General features: G+C 44.3%; 1 protein-coding gene across 1 annotated transcript in view; it reads right to left on the reverse strand.

Moving 5' to 3' along the window:
- Window positions 1–15934, reverse strand: part of LOC112255141 (xin actin-binding repeat-containing protein 2) — a 52153-nt gene that overhangs the window by 12491 nt on the left and 23728 nt on the right. The window contains exons 3-8 of the mRNA XM_042323959.1: window positions 5473–5648; window positions 3983–4123; window positions 2932–3021; window positions 1193–1262; window positions 729–832; window positions 326–443 (exon numbers count right to left, since the gene is read on the reverse strand). Of these exons, the coding sequence (XP_042179893.1) occupies window positions 326–443; window positions 729–832; window positions 1193–1262; window positions 2932–3021; window positions 3983–4123; window positions 5473–5648 (699 nt within the window). The remainder of the gene's footprint in view (window positions 1–325; window positions 444–728; window positions 833–1192; window positions 1263–2931; window positions 3022–3982; window positions 4124–5472; window positions 5649–15934) is intronic.

The raw sequence follows: 15934 nt of genomic DNA on the forward strand, positions 1-15934 counted from the left end.
AGTGGATGAGGCTGAGCCAACGGTAGATGAGGAGACAGCCCCTGTCCTCATAGTGGATGAGGCTGAGGCAGCGGTAGATGAGGAGACAGCCCTGTCCTCATAGTGGATGAGACTGAGGCAGCGGTAGATGAGGAGACGGCCCCTGTCCTCATAGTGGATGAGGCTGAGGCAGCGGTAGATGAGGAGACAGCCCCTGTCCTCATAGTGGATGAGGCTGAGGCAGCGGTAGATGAGGAGACAGCACCTGTCCTCATAGTGGATGAGACTGAGGCAGCGGTAGATGAGGAGACGGCCCCTGTCCTCATAGTGGATGAGGTTTCATAGCTCGTTGCTGCTGAAGCTCTGGATAACTGTTTAACAGTGGAGGAACTTTCATAGCTAGCTGCTGCTGAGGAGGACTGGTTTACCGGTGCCCATTGAAACTGGTTGTAATCCAGATCAATCTATGGTTTAATGATTGATGGAAAGAAGGACAGTGATAGTTGCAGTCAGAATATGAAGTGAGAGAAATGGAAAAGAGGACAGTATAGCAGAAAAAAGCGTAGAGTAGATTTAAGCAGATAATGAGATCTCTGAATATGTTTGTTTTTACACAAAATTCTCACGTCATCCAATTTACTCAGTACACACTACCCTCAAAGTGAATTCCCCTGCTTTGATGTTGATATCATGGCATCGTCTATAGACACACTATAATGGCCATGTAGATAAACAGACTTCATCATTACCTTAATTTGCTTGCCCGGCGTGGCCTGTTCTATCGTCTTCTCATACTGCTGCTTCAAAGCCTGAGTGGAGACCTTTGGTAAGTCCTCTCCTCCTATGACCCTAACTGAAATAGAAACAGGAAGCAGTTGTCTCATTAAATGATTCTCAGTTTGAAGCCCAGGTGGTTTGGAGGAAACTAAAATTGTGTCTTTAAAACCTACCATTTCCAATTCCGAAAGTGGCACTGATGAACCTATTCCCAGTTGCAATATTTTTTACCTTCCTATGCCTTGATTTAATTTGTGGCCATGCACTGAATTTCTCATAGAAAAGCATCTGCGATACAATTCAATTCGACACCTCCTCTGTAATTTAGGCTTGGAGAATAATCTCCAGCTTTTCAACAGTCATTACTATACAACGTACACTCTAGCGTGTGATCAAAAAAGCCCAAAATGTAAATATGAATGGTATTATACTCTACCTGTTTCATCATAATGGTTTTCATAACTGGAGGCCACGTTGCTTTGTTGAACTCTTTGATCATGAGTCACCTGTAGTGAGATGGAGGCAAGCGGTGAGCACAATAGGCAATTCTTCAAATTGATTTCCTTTCCACACAGACAACAGAAAGGGTGTGTAAGTGGAATGTTCATTCGTAATGAAAACAGCATTTTTCTTACCACGTAAGGTTCATTTAGTCCTGCATCTGTTTTTTTATTACTTTACTCTATGTAGGAAAACTTTGGTAAACAAATAAAGTGATATGTGAAACAAAAAGTGTTAAAATTATTCACATACACTTAATTATAGATGGTAGTTGCAGGGGCAGCTAACATGTTGAGTTTAGACAATTAGACTTATTGAGTAGATGTGGGCGGAAATGATGGGAAACGGCCTAGCAGGCTTCATGATGGACCTCCACAAGTCTGGTTCATCCTTGGGAGCAATTTCCAAACGCCTGAAGGTACCACGTTCATCTGTACAAACAATAGTACGCGAGTATAAACACCATGGGACCACGCAGCCGTCATACCGCTCAGGAAGGAGACGCGTTCTGTGTCCTAGAGATGAACGTACTTCAGTGCGAAAAGTGCAAATCAATCACAGAACAACAGCAAAGGACCTTGTGAAGATGCTGGAGGAAACAGGTACAAAAATATCTATATCCACAGTAAAGCAAGTCCTATATCGACATAACCTGAAAGGCCGCTCAGCAAGGAAAAAGAAACTGCTCCAAAACCGCCATAAAAAGGCCAGACTACGGTTTGAAACTGCATATGGGGACAAAAATCGTACTTGTTGGAGGAATGTCCTCTGGTCTGATAAAAAATAGAAAAGTTTGGCTATAATGGCCATCTTTATGTTTGGAGGTAAAAGGGGGAGGCTTGCAAGCCGTAGAACACCATCCCAAACGTAAAGCACGAGGGTGGCAGCATCATGTTGTGGGGGTGCTTTGCTGCAGGAGGGACTGGTGCACTTCACAAAATAGATGGCATCACGAGGGAGGAAAATTATGTGGATATATTGAAGCAACATCTCAAGACATCAGTCAGGAAGTTAAAGCTTGGTCAAATATGGGTCTTCCAAATGGACAATGACCCCAAGCATACTTACAACGTTGTGGCAAAATAGCTTAAGGACAACAAAGTCAAAGTATTGGAGTGGCCATCACAAAGCCCTGACCTCAATCCTATAGAACATTTGTGGGCAGAACTGGAAAAGCGTGTGCGAGCGAGGATGCCTACAAACCTGACTCAGTTACACCAGCTCTGTCAGGAGGAATGGGCCAAAATTCACCCAACTTATTGTGGGAAGCTTGTGGAAGGCTACCCGAAATGTTTGACCCAAGTTAAACAATTTAAAGGCAATGCTACCAAATACTAATTGAGTGTATGTAAACTTCTGACCCACTGGGAATGTGATGAAAGAAATAAAAGCTGAAATAAATAATTCTCTCTTCTATTAGTCTGACATTTCACATTCTTAAAGTGGTGATCCTAACTGACCTAAGACAGGGAATTTCTACTAATATTAAATGTCAGTTTAACAGTTGAAGTCGGAAGTTTACATACACCATAGCCAAATACATTTAAACTCAGTTTTTACACAATTCCTGACTTTTAATCCTAATTAGGATCACCACTTTATTTTAAGAATGTGAAATGTCAATAATAATACCAGGTAAGTAACGATTTGTAATAAGGTTTAAGTGTATATCACCTCCTGGCCATGGAAGTAGGCCACTTGCTGAGTGGTGGGACTGACCTCCCTGACACTGCTCCTCACTGTCACCTCCTGTGAGCTGGACACCTGTCAAGAAAGACCACACAGACTGTTCACACACTCGGCCTACATATTTATGATTCACAAACACAAATGTCTCCAGATGCCGGTGGGTGTGGTTTACACCGGTTCTACTTTACAGGGTTACGGCGGCACACAGTATTTTGTCACATACCCGCTCGACTAGCGTCTGTTCCTGTCGCTGACAGGTCGCCAACAACACACTCTCACACAAACACTTTAACACACACACATTGTAGTTAGCAGTCACAAACACACAGCAGTATTGTGTTCCCCCTGACAGCAGACCATATTTAGCAGCAGGAGTGGTAAATAATCTGCTACAAATAATACATGATTTCCTATCAATTGCAGTAATTTGAAAATACACCAAATACACCTCAAATAGGTTTTCGAAATTGAATACCTGAAATTGGACTTTCTTTCCCTGGCATTTAGAGCATAGAAGCATACATGCCAGAATAGTACTGCCTCCCTGAGACCACCTAGGTCTGGTATAACTTATGTTGTTGCTGTACAACTTGCCATACAGCAAAAACAAAACAGCATGTTTTACCATTATCTGAGCTGCAGAGACACATAAAAAGGCTCTTGACGCACAGTAACAACAACTCAACAAAACCCACTGCTCCACATCTGACCACAGCTCCATGCATCATTAAGTATTTACACAAGTCCGGGCCCACTCTCTGAATCCAGCCTGTTTTTAAAGCTCGGCAGGATGAGAGAGACTGGGCAAAATTGAATCGACTTCTATGAGATCCAGTGAGATCACTACAGCATGCTGAGTCATCACACACCTCTATTCCCGTGTGGCTGTGACCTGTATATGGGCTTTCTGCATTGTTTTACTCGGGATTTGTATGACTCAGTATGGTTCAGTATGCTTTACTATGGTAGTGCAATATAAATAAATAAGAATAAATTTCTATGTATGGCTTATGCTTTGCCTGTTTAGTTGCAGTACCTGCACTGATCTCTTTTCTACATGGGCCTGGGTAACGCTGGTCTGGGCCTGGGAGGATGATGCGTACTCCTGGCTCTCAAACTGTTTCTTCACGCTGGCCAGACCCCCTGGCAGAGAACAGGCTTCCGACTCCTCCATAACCTATGAAGAGAAGACATAGGCATCATTCATTCGAGTCCTCGCCATGCAAACAGTTCTCATTAAAGTATCTTCAGGGATACAGTGGAAGTTAATGCAGAAGTGATAGTTCCCGGGACTTCCTGAAGGGGGCATAAGTGAGCAGCATATTCCACAGGACTGGACTACTTTCCCTAAATACAGTAGGGAGTTATGACTTGGACCTCATGACGTTTGCAAGAGAAGGATGTCCCCAGTCTCCCCACACAATTGGAAATCCCAAACATCTGTGACATCAAGTCAAATCAAACTAACTAGTACAACACAGTATAACAGTATCAAGCAATGTTTTAGCGGCATATGCAGACAGTGGCTGTCAATGTATTTATGGAAAATTCTGGTCCAGATTCTGTCTGTTACCCCTAATAGTGTGCAGTAACCCTACAGCCCAGCCTCCCACCGCCAGTTGTCAGCAGCCTCCCCATGGGCTGTGACACTGGGATCAACGGAGGTCACCGCAGAGGCACTGGCAAATGACACCGATGGCCTCAGAGCAAATCTATATTGCTATCATTATTCAGTACTGAATGTAAAAGTAAATGATGCGTGATGAATGTTGATATCCCACTACTTGTCTTCAGAATGTTACATATTACTGTGTGGACAGAGGTTCCTGGAAGATCTTTGTCGTGTCCAGGAATATTCACCGCTGGGTTTGTTCATGACAAAAGAGGAATTATTTCTAATTATGAGGATTCTCAATATAAAAAGGCTTAGGAATATAAAAACGTCTTCCTGACTTCCTTTCAGTTCCAATCAGATAACAGTGACCTGGGTATAGAGAAGCTGAATGGAATGCAACAGACCAGGAAAGACAAGCCATATAATCGTGAATAATAGTGAACCGCTGAATCACGTACAGTAAAAGGCTAAAAGGTTGCGGCTCCGATGGCTTCAGTCCACAGACTGAGTTGAATTAATGGCCTCGGCTGAATACATGCCCTCGTTTTCAATTACAGGTTGGACACAGTCTAAGCTGCTTTCAGAGAGGTGTTTCTTTACTCTGATGAACCAGGCACGTAAAGCTCTTTTTTGTTGTGGTTTTTTTACACAGCATGTTTGTGTGGTCATGGATGTCTGTGTCGAAACGTTTTGAGAATGCGTCATATTTGGAGGTATGTGAAAATGTTCTGTTAATAAAGTCCATTAAAATGGGATGCACTGCCAATTATACCGCGCGCATTTCAATGTGTGTGTTTGAAGGTATAGTGTCTGTCTTCCTGTCCTGCCTGCTTATCAGCCTGTCTAGTTATTATCCTTGGAGTGTCTTTCCCTCCATCTCTCTTTACGTCCTTGTGGAAGTATCCCCTTACCGTGGCGGATGAGCTGCTGGCCTCCTTCTTGGACACGGCAGCCTGATACATGGCCATGCGTTCCTTTAGTGACACGGACTCCGCCTCCTCGCTGGTGGGCGCTCCTCCGTCTCCTTTCCTCTGACTCGCCACCCCTTCCCTTTCCTCAGGACGTCCTGACCTGGTTCCACCCGCAGCTGCAAAACGCAACAGTTTACTCTCCAGGACATGAGAATGCAGTTCATGCACATAAAGAGCTGAATCCTGACTTGAAAGCGTTGTTTGTCACACAAATGTCTGCGTTCGTTCTCATCCTTGATTTACAGTAAATCCATGGTTTACGTAAGAGTTGGATCAGTTATGAGTCAACCTTTCTGCGTTTCAGCTCATTGATGTCCACCATTTCGTGGTGCCAATAGACTAATGGTCAAATAAAATAAAACATGTACCAACAGAACAGATACTTTCAAGAGATACTTGTTGAAATAACCATGGAGGACATTTTAACAGGACGTATTGGAAAACAGCTGTGCTAGCTACATCCTATTATCTGTAAGGACGGGGCCATGATGTAACTGCGAGCGGCAGAGCGACAACAGTGACCGTCTCCACCAGTGGAGGCTGCTGTAGGGAGGATGGCTCATAATAATGGCTGGAATGGAGTGAGTGGAATGGTATCAAACACGTGCTTTCCATGTAGTTTATACCCTCCCATTGACTCCATTCCAGCCATTATTATGAGCCGTCCTCCCCTCAGCAGCCTCCACTCATCTCTTCTGCCATCCAAGTTAGCTTCACACCTCCGTCCGGCTTGTTCCAGAACCATGTCCTGTCACATGTCCCTTACAGGACCCCTCTACACATAGCCATAGGCAAGACAATGGGGATTCACAAAGGATGTCGTCATGAAACTGAAGCGAGTCAAACTCATCAATCAAACAGGACTGCTCTAACATCACACGCACACACACACACACACAAATGGACGCGCACACTGATTAGTGGTTAGTACAGTACATCCCTGTAGACGTCCAATTAGAGTCAAGTATTGATTTATGGTTGACTCCGCTACACTATAAAGCATCATTAAGCCAGTGAGATGACTCCACTGAGGATCTCCCTAACACCCACACTGGACCTCAAGGCTTTTAGCATGTTGATTCTGCCGGGGTTACAATGCATTGAGATTAAAGAGGACACGGAGGGGGGGGGATCGTAGCCAAAACAGAAGCACATGGATAGAACACTGGTATATTTTAAGGAACTGTTCCAATGGTAACTCGGCTACAACTATTAGCGAATAAGACTATTCTTTGCTGGGTACATACCGTACGCATATACCCCTATGGAGAAGAGCTAGTCGCCCTAATGGCTGTCAGACCACTTTTAGAAAAGTCCTATGAATACATGTGTTACTATCTGCCGGTTTGATTTCCTATTCCTGGAATTGACTGGTTGTCTGACCGGATGACACAAGTCAAACATGCTCCCTACTTCAAGTCTTTTAAAACAGGGCCAACTTATTTCTCACAGGAGCCAAGCACTTGGATTGGCTACCATGTGATGAAAGCACGTTCCCTTAAACCACCATTTTTAGATCCTCCTGCTATGGCGGGCGTGTTAGTGTTAACCAATCACCCTGCGCTGCCGAGAGAGATACCTAGAGGATTACTGACCCGCACAGCAACGTCCAAAAATAAATGTGGGTTTTACCCGCTCTTGACTATAAATACGGGTCAGATACTCTGCACCTGAGGTCACCTGAAACCTGACACTCGTTTAACACAGCGAACGAGGGATAATGCCCTCATTTATCACTGGGGATAAGTGTGTACCACACGTCATGGTTCTGGTCTCGGTTTCCCAAAGGCATCTTAAGGCTAAATTCCTCGTTAGAACCTTCGTAGGAGCATCATTAAATCTCCGAGCTGTTTCCCAAAACCATTATTGACGTTGCACTGGAAAACGTTTGTAATCTAACGCCTGCCTCAGACCACTCGAAAACAGCAAAGTGCGTTGTTAGAGGCATTGTTTGCGTTCCTGCGTCACTTTATCCACAGCAGATCTCCGGTAATTAGACTAAGCCACCTCAATATTTGTAGCCGTAGGTGGTAATATCTCTCTAGGAGCTGATCCGTTGTCAGTATTGTGGAATAATTATAATGTCAAGGAAAGATTTGAATGGAGAAAGCTGATCCGAGAGCAGCACTCCCTTTCTATTGATCCCATCAGTATTGACACATGCGCCAACAACACACTCACTTACACACACTTTACCTCTCTGCCTGGTGTTTTGGGAAACGTGTGTTATGTCTTCGGACGTTGTAGGAAAGATGCATATTTTAAACAATCCTGGCCCTAAATTACATGGCTATCAGGAAACTGGGCCCTGGGCTGTCAGTAAGACAGACAGACATACAAGCGGTTCTGATGCCATAAAAACATTGACAACAGTCCCTTGGTATGTTCAGCCTGCGAGCGGAGGTATGGTGGTGAATGAATGCAAAGCTCGCCGTAGCGGGGAAGTGAGGTAACTAAACCAGGCTCCATGAGAGTCGCAAAATAAATCCTCTTCTTTTCCTACGGCCCTGTCTGCAGTCATGTTTCCCAGTAAGGGAGTGCTGCTCTTGGATCAGCTTTCTCCATTCAAATCTTTCCTTGACATTATAATTATTCCACAATACTGACAATGGATCAGCTCCTAGAGACATATTACCACCTACGGCTACAAATATTGAGGAGGCTTATTCTAATGAAGGGGAGAGAGAGAGAGGTCAAACACAAGGACATCTCAAAAGAGCTCAGTTTCTCCAGAAGCCTAAAAGCTTTTTCATCTACATCACTGGCATGTTCATCTGTTTAATTAGCGATATCAACCGATTTTAATGATTATAACATTTACAAATGACTTACTGGGTAAGATGCCATAATCTTCCAGCAGATTACCATCTGTTTGCGTTTTGACATCGCTGTCTTAAAAGCAGAGGTGCTTTCACTGATTTTATTTTCCTATATTAACTTCCCTTCCATGGAAGGCCACCTACTGTATGATTAGTCTGCAGTGCGTTTGCGGAAACTCCAAATGGAAAAGTCTATGGGGGAGACAGTATGTGTGGGGGAGGCCTTGCATCTGGTATGCATGGCTCAGTGGCTATATTGAGCTGAGCCAGCCCCCCCCACGGTCACTGCTGCTGCTCTGCCTGTGGTTATGTGATCAGAGGTGGGCTACACTACTAGCTAGCTAGCCTCATGGAACCACAGACCCAGAGCAGCAGCTGAGATCCTGAGCCAAAGCTCGCTGTTCTGTGACTCCAGTTCAACTGGCTGTTCCCCAGGCACAGAGACGACGCACAATTATTAAGCTGTCAAATGGATCAAACAATAGCATGGTCTCGATGTCTCTACTGAGTACGCTCACAGTCGGAGAGCATTCCAGGTGAAATAACTAAGTCATATCAGATCGGGAAAAACAAGCTGACTTCATGCATACTTAACAATCCCACATCCTCGTGGAATCATGCTTCCTTTCGCAATTTTACATTTTATTCATTTAGCAGACACTCTTATCCAGAGCATCTTACAGGAGCAACTAGGGTGAAGTGCCTTGCTTAAGGGCACATCGACAGATCCCTCGCCTAGATAACGCAGGGATTCGAACAATCGACCCCTCGGTCACCGGTCCAATCCGCATCATCTGACAACTCTATACTTCTGGAACACATTTAGGAGACTCTTGCTGTAATTCCAGTCCTGTTTTACATGGTAAACAACCTAGTCGTACAGTACACGCAAGCAAAAGCTGTATAAAACTGAAAAGACAATCTACTGTCAACACAGTCAATTCACCATTCAGCCTCTCATTCATCCAGTACATATAGTATCTCTCTCTCTCTCTCTCTCTCTCTCTCTCTCTCTCTCTACATATCTCTCGAAGTGTCTTTGTGTGTCTCACTCAAATCAATCATGTGGCAATGAATGTCAGTCCACCTTTACATGCAGAGTATTGCAACACACTGAAAGGCTATGAAGGTTGTAAAGACTGGCTTACTTACTGTAGTGCTCTCTATACCTTTAGCACGACCGTGTACCTCGACAATACAATCCCTCAGATAATGTTGAAGAGCCTTGAAATCCCCTGAGAGCCAGCAGCAGGGTCTTTTCGCCCAGCCGTTAAAAGAGAAAACTAAACAAAACCCTGGGAGGTGATTTAATGAGGTTTGGAGACCGGCTCCAGCAGTGTGCGATCAGCTCAGCTCTGTGGGGCCTAGTGGACAGTGACAGCTGATTTTATTTTAGATGCCCCCCCTTCCTAAAAGACGGAGCTCAGGAGGGGTAGGGGGGCTTTTTTTAGATGAGGTACCCTACATTCCCTTTACCTTAAGTCACACGGACCTAAGGGAACAGACGTTCCTCACTGAGACCTCGAAACCGGACCCGCATCCCTCGTTTCTCAGAGTGGAGGGGAAAAGACGAAGGGATGGGGTGGGTAATCAACCCAGTGAGAGGACCGACCCAGATAACCTCATACACGTCCCCAAATCCAGAAATATTGACAACGATGATTCACCATGATGACATTCTTTTAATATCTTTGATGATGAAATGCGTGAATCCACCCTAGGCTCCCTTTTAAGAGCCACAAACAGCAGGACTTTTTACATGCCAAAAATGAAAAGTAGAAAATGAAGGGGACTGAGTAGAGGGCAGACACCTGAGGTTCAGGGATCTCCCTTGGCTGCCCGGGCCCAGATGGGGAACAGGGATACCAGATGGACAGGAGTCCCCTCTGAGACCACAACAGAGCCGCCTGTCATAGCTCGCCCTGATGCATCAGCCATGATCATGGCATTTACAACACACTATATACAAATATATCTCAGATCTTAGTGTGTGTGTGTGTGTGTGTGTGTGTGTGTGTGTGTGTGTGTGTGTGTGTGTGTGTGTGTGTGTGTGTGTGGTGTGTGTGTGTGTGTGTGTGTGTGTGTGTGTGTGTGTGTGTGTGTGTGTGTGTGTGTTGTGGTACCGGGCCTGTCTAAGTAACTGAGTGACGCTGCTCCCTCTTTGTGCCATCAAGGCTCCCTCCCCTTAAGTTACTGTCCAGCCTTTCTGAACTGCCTGGCTGAACAGCACCTTATCACCTGAAGATGGAAGAACATCGCCCAACACCTGCCAGATCTCTACATTAGTTTTGTTTGTTTTAACAAGCGTATTTAAAATTATCTTTGTAATGAAAAGCACTACATAAAATAAATCTATTATTATTGCTTTTAATATTATTATTAAAGCCACTTGTGTTCTGGGAATCGAAACATTTCCAGGATCTGTTACAAATGCACGCCTTAAAGCTAGAATCCTTAGTTGCTAGATCCATTTTTGGACTTGATTGATTCCCATTGATTCTTGAAGAATATCTTAAAAATGCTTAATGAGTTTAGTTCAACTGTCGTACCCCATCAGAACCCCAAATAGCTTTACTCCAATGTTTATAAAACATCATGAATGTAAACAAACACTGTAGAGATTCAAAACATGGTTAAAACTATACATTTGATATCATAAATTTGAGTGTGGTTAAATTTCTCCAGCACCATTACTTAGCCTTTTAGCTAAACAGGGGCGGGGAGTGTGTTTTGTTATTGTTTCAATTAAGAATTCTATCTTAAGAACACACATAAATGAAATACAATATTTTGTGACTGGAAACTTGGCCCTTTACGTGACATACAAGAAGTATCATTCAATAATGTATCATTGAACTGACATCATGTTGTAGTTAAAGGGCAATTCCGCCACTATTCAACCTCATATTCACCATCTCCAGCACCAAACCAGTGTTTACATACAGTGGGGTCCAAATTTATTGATACCCTTGTTAAAGATGAGCAATAATAGTGTATAAAATAAATAATTAAAATACTGAGCTGTGTTATATGCTCAAAAAAATTGATCAGAGAAAGAGATATTGTTTAACAAGAAAGGCATTTTCTTTTTTACCTCTTAAGGATCCGCCCCTTTTTTTCAATTTTCGCCTAAAATGACATACCCAAATCTAACTGCCTGTAGCTCAGGCCCTGAAGCAAGGATATGCATTTTCTTGATGCCATTTGAAAGGAAACACTTTGAAGTTTGTGGAAATGTGCATGTAGGAATGTAGGATAATATAACACATTAGATATGGTAAAAGATAATGCAAAGAAAAAAACAAAGGTCATAATGTATTAATCCAGCCCAGGTGCAATTTAGATTTTGGTCACTAGATGCCAGCAGTGTATGTGCATAGTTTTGACTGATCCAATGAACCAATGCATTTCTGTTCAAAATGTTGTATCAAGACTGCCCAAATGTGCCTAATTTGTTTATTAATAATTTTTCAAGTTCAAAACAGTCCACTCTCCTCAAACAATAGCATGGTATTCTTTCACTGTAGTAGCTACTGTAAATTGGACAGTGCAGTTAGATTAACAATAATTTAATATTTCTGCCGATATTAGATATGTCTACGTCCTGGAAAATGTTCTTGTTACTTACAACCTCATGCTAATCACATTAGGCTACGTTATCTCAACGGTCCCATGGGGGATGCACCAATCCTGAAGAAGTTTTAAGGTAGGAATCAAAATGATTGACACCCCTGAAGATTATTATAAATAAAGAAGTCAAAAGTGTATTATTTGGTCCCATATTCGTAGCAATGACTCTACAAACTTGTACTTCCGGCGCCGACAGAGATGGCCGCCTCGCTTCGTGTTCCTAGGAAACTATACAGTTTTTTGTTTTTTTACGTGTTATTTCTTACACTAGTACCCCAGGTCATCTTAGGTTTCTTTACATACAGCCGAGAAGAACTACTGAATATAAGATCAGCGTCAACTCACCATCAGTACGACCAAGAATATGTTTTTCGCGATGCGGATCCTGTGTTCTGCCTTACAACCAGTGTAACCGAGTGGATCACATGCAGCGACCAAAAAAAAAACGACTCAGAAAAAGAGGGAAACGAAGCGGTCTTCTGGTCAGACTCCGGAGACGGGCACATCGTGCACCACTCCCTAGCATTCTTCTTGCCAATGTCCAGTCTCTTGACAACAAGGTTGATGAAATCCGAGCAAGGGTAGCATTCCAGAGGGACATCAGAGACAGTAACGTTCTTTGCTTCACGGAAACATGGCTAACTGGAGAGACGCAATCCGAAGCGGTGCAGCCAGCGGGTTTCTCCACGCATCGCGCCGACAGAAACAAACATCTTTCTGGTAAGAAGACGGGCGGGGGCGTATGTCTTATGGCCAACGTGACATGGTGTGATGAAAGAAACATACAGGAACTCAAATCCTTCTGTTCACCTGATTTAGAATTCCTCACAATCAAATGTAGACCGCATTATCTACCAAGAGAATTCTCTTCGATTATAATCACAGCCGTATATATCACCCCCCAAGCAGACACATCGATGGCTCTGAACGAACTTTATTTAACTCTCTGCAAACTGGAAACGATTTATCCGGAGGCTGCATTCATTGTAGCTGGGGATTTTAACAAGGCTAATCTGAAAACAAGACTCCCTAAATTTTATCAGCATATCGATTGCGCAACCAGGGGTGGAAAGACCCTGGATCATTGTTACTCTAACTTCCGCAACGCATATAAGGCCCTGCCCCGCCCCCTTTCGGAAAAGCTGACCACGACTCCATTTTGTTGATCCCTGCCTACAGACAGAAACTAAAACAAGAAGCTCCCACGCTGAGGTCTGTCCAACGCTGGTCCGACCAAGCTGACTCCACACTCCAAGACTGCTTCCATCACGTGGACTGGGAGATGTTTCGTATTGCGTCAGACAACAACATTGACGAATACGCTGATACGGTGTGCGAGTTCATTAGAACGTGCGTTGAAGATGTCGTTCCCATAGCAACGATTAAAACATTCCCTAACCAGAAACCGTGGATTGATGGCAGCATTCGTGTGAAACTGAAGGCACGAACCACTGCTTTTAATCAGGGCAAGGTGTCTGGTAACATGACTGAATACAAACAGTGCAGCTATTCCCTCCGCAAGGCTATCAAACAAGCTAAGCGCCAGTACAGAGACAAAGTAGAATCTCAATTCAACGGCTCAGACACAAGAGGTATGTGGCAGGGCCTACAGTCAATCACGGACTACAGGAAGAAACCCAGCCCAGTCACGGACCAGGATGTCTTGCTCCCAGGCAGACTAAATAACTTTTTGCCCGCTTTGAGGACAATACAGTGCCACTGACACGGCCTGCAACGGAAACATGCGGTCTCTCCTTCACTGCAGCCGAAGTGAGTAAGACATTTAAACGTGTTAACCCTCGCAAGGCTGCAGGCCCAGACGGCATCCCCAGCCGCGCCCTCAGAGCATGCGCAGACCAGCTGGCCGGTGTGTTTACGGACATATTCAATCAATCCCTATACCAGTCTGCTGTTCCCACATGCTTCAAGAGGGCCACCATTGTTCCTGTTCCCAAGAAAGCTAAGGTAACTGAGCTAAACGACTACCGCCCCGTAGCACTCACATCCGTCATCATGAAGTGCTTTGAGAGACTAGTCAAGGACCATATCACCTCCACCCTACCTGACACCCTTGACCCACTCCAATTTGCTTACCGCCCAAATAGGTCCACAGACGATGCAATCTCAACCACACTGCACACTGCCCTAACCCATCTGGACAAGAGGAATACCTATGTGAGAATGCTGTTCATCGACTACAGCTCGGCATTCAACACCATAGTACCCTCCAAGCTTGTCATCAAGCTCGAGACCCTGGGTCTCGACCCCGCCCCTGTGCAACTGGGTACTGGACTTCCTGACGGGCCGCCCCCAGGTGGTGAGGGTAGGCAACAACATCTCCTCCCCGCTGATCCTCAACACTGGGGCCCCACAAGGGTGCGTTCTGAGCCCTCTCCTGTACTCCCTGTTCACCCACGACTGCGTGGCCATGCACGCCTCCAACTCAATCATCAAGTTTGCGGACGACACAACAGTGGTAGGCTTGATTACCAACAACGACGAGACGGCCTACAGGGAGGAGGTGAGGGCCCTCGGAGTGTGGTGTCAGGAAAATAACCTCACACTCAACGTCAACAAAACTAAGGAGATGATTGTGGACTTCAGGAAACAGCAGAGGGAACACCCCCATCCACATCGATGGAACAGTAGTGGAGAGGGTAGCAAGTTTTAAGTTCCTCGGCATACACATCACAGACAAACTGAATTGGTCCACTCACACAGACAGCATCGTGAGGAAGGCGCAGCAGCGCCTCTTCAACCTCAGGAGGCTGAAGAAATTCGGCTTGTCACCAAAAGCACTCACAAACTTCTACAGATGCACAATCGAGAGCATCCTGGCGGGCTGTATCACCGCCTGGTATGGCAACTGCACCGCCCTCAACCGTAAGGCTCTCCAGAGGGTAGTGAGGTCTGCACAACGCATCACCGGGGCAAACTACCTGCCCTCCAGGACACCTACACCACCCAATGCTACAGGAAGGCCATAAAGATCATCAAGGACATCAACCACCCGAGCCACTGCCTGTTCACCCCGCTGCCATCCAGAAGGCGAGGTCAGTACAGGTGCATCAAAGCTGGGACCGAGAGACTGAAAAACAGCTTCTATCTCAAGGCCATCAGACTGTTAAACAGCCACCACTAACATTGAGTGGCTACTGCCAACACACTGTCAATGACACTGACTCTACTCCAGCCACTTTAATCATGGGAATTGATGGGAAATGATGTAAATATATCACTAGCCACTTTAAACAATGCTACCTTATATAATGTTACTTACCCTACATTGTTCATCTCATATGCATACGTTGATACTGTACTCTATATCATCGACTGCATCCTTATGTAATACATGTATCACTAGCCACTTTAACTATGCCACTTGGTTTACATACTTATCTCATATGTATATACTGTACTCGATATCATCTACTGTATCTTGCCTATGCTGCTCTGTACCATCACTCATTCATATATCCTTATGTACATATTCTTTATCCCCTTACACTGTGTATGACAGTAGTTTTTTTTGGAATTGTTAGTTAGATTACTTGCTCGTTATTACTGCATTGTCGGAACTAGAAGCACAAGCATTTCGCTACACTCGCATTAACATCTGCTAACCATGTGTATGTGACAAATAAAATTTGATTTGATTTGATTTGATTTCATTTTGGTTGTGTTTCCAATTATTTTGTGTCCAATAGAAATGCGTGGTAAATAATGTATTGTTTCATTTTGAAATACCTTTTATTGTAAACATAATATCTTTCTAAACACTACTACATTAATGTGGATGCCACAATGATTATGGATAATCCTAAATGAATTGTGAATAATGATGAGTGAGAAAGTTACAGTGTCAAAGATCATACCCCCAGGACAGGCTATCCTCCCTGTTATTGGTAATGGCGAAGAGGTTAACATGTCTTGAGGGTATGGTCTTTGACCCT

This window comes from Oncorhynchus tshawytscha, linkage group LG07 (assembly GCF_018296145.1).
Source record: "Oncorhynchus tshawytscha isolate Ot180627B linkage group LG07, Otsh_v2.0, whole genome shotgun sequence".
Lineage (NCBI taxonomy): Eukaryota > Metazoa > Chordata > Actinopteri > Salmoniformes > Salmonidae > Oncorhynchus > Oncorhynchus tshawytscha.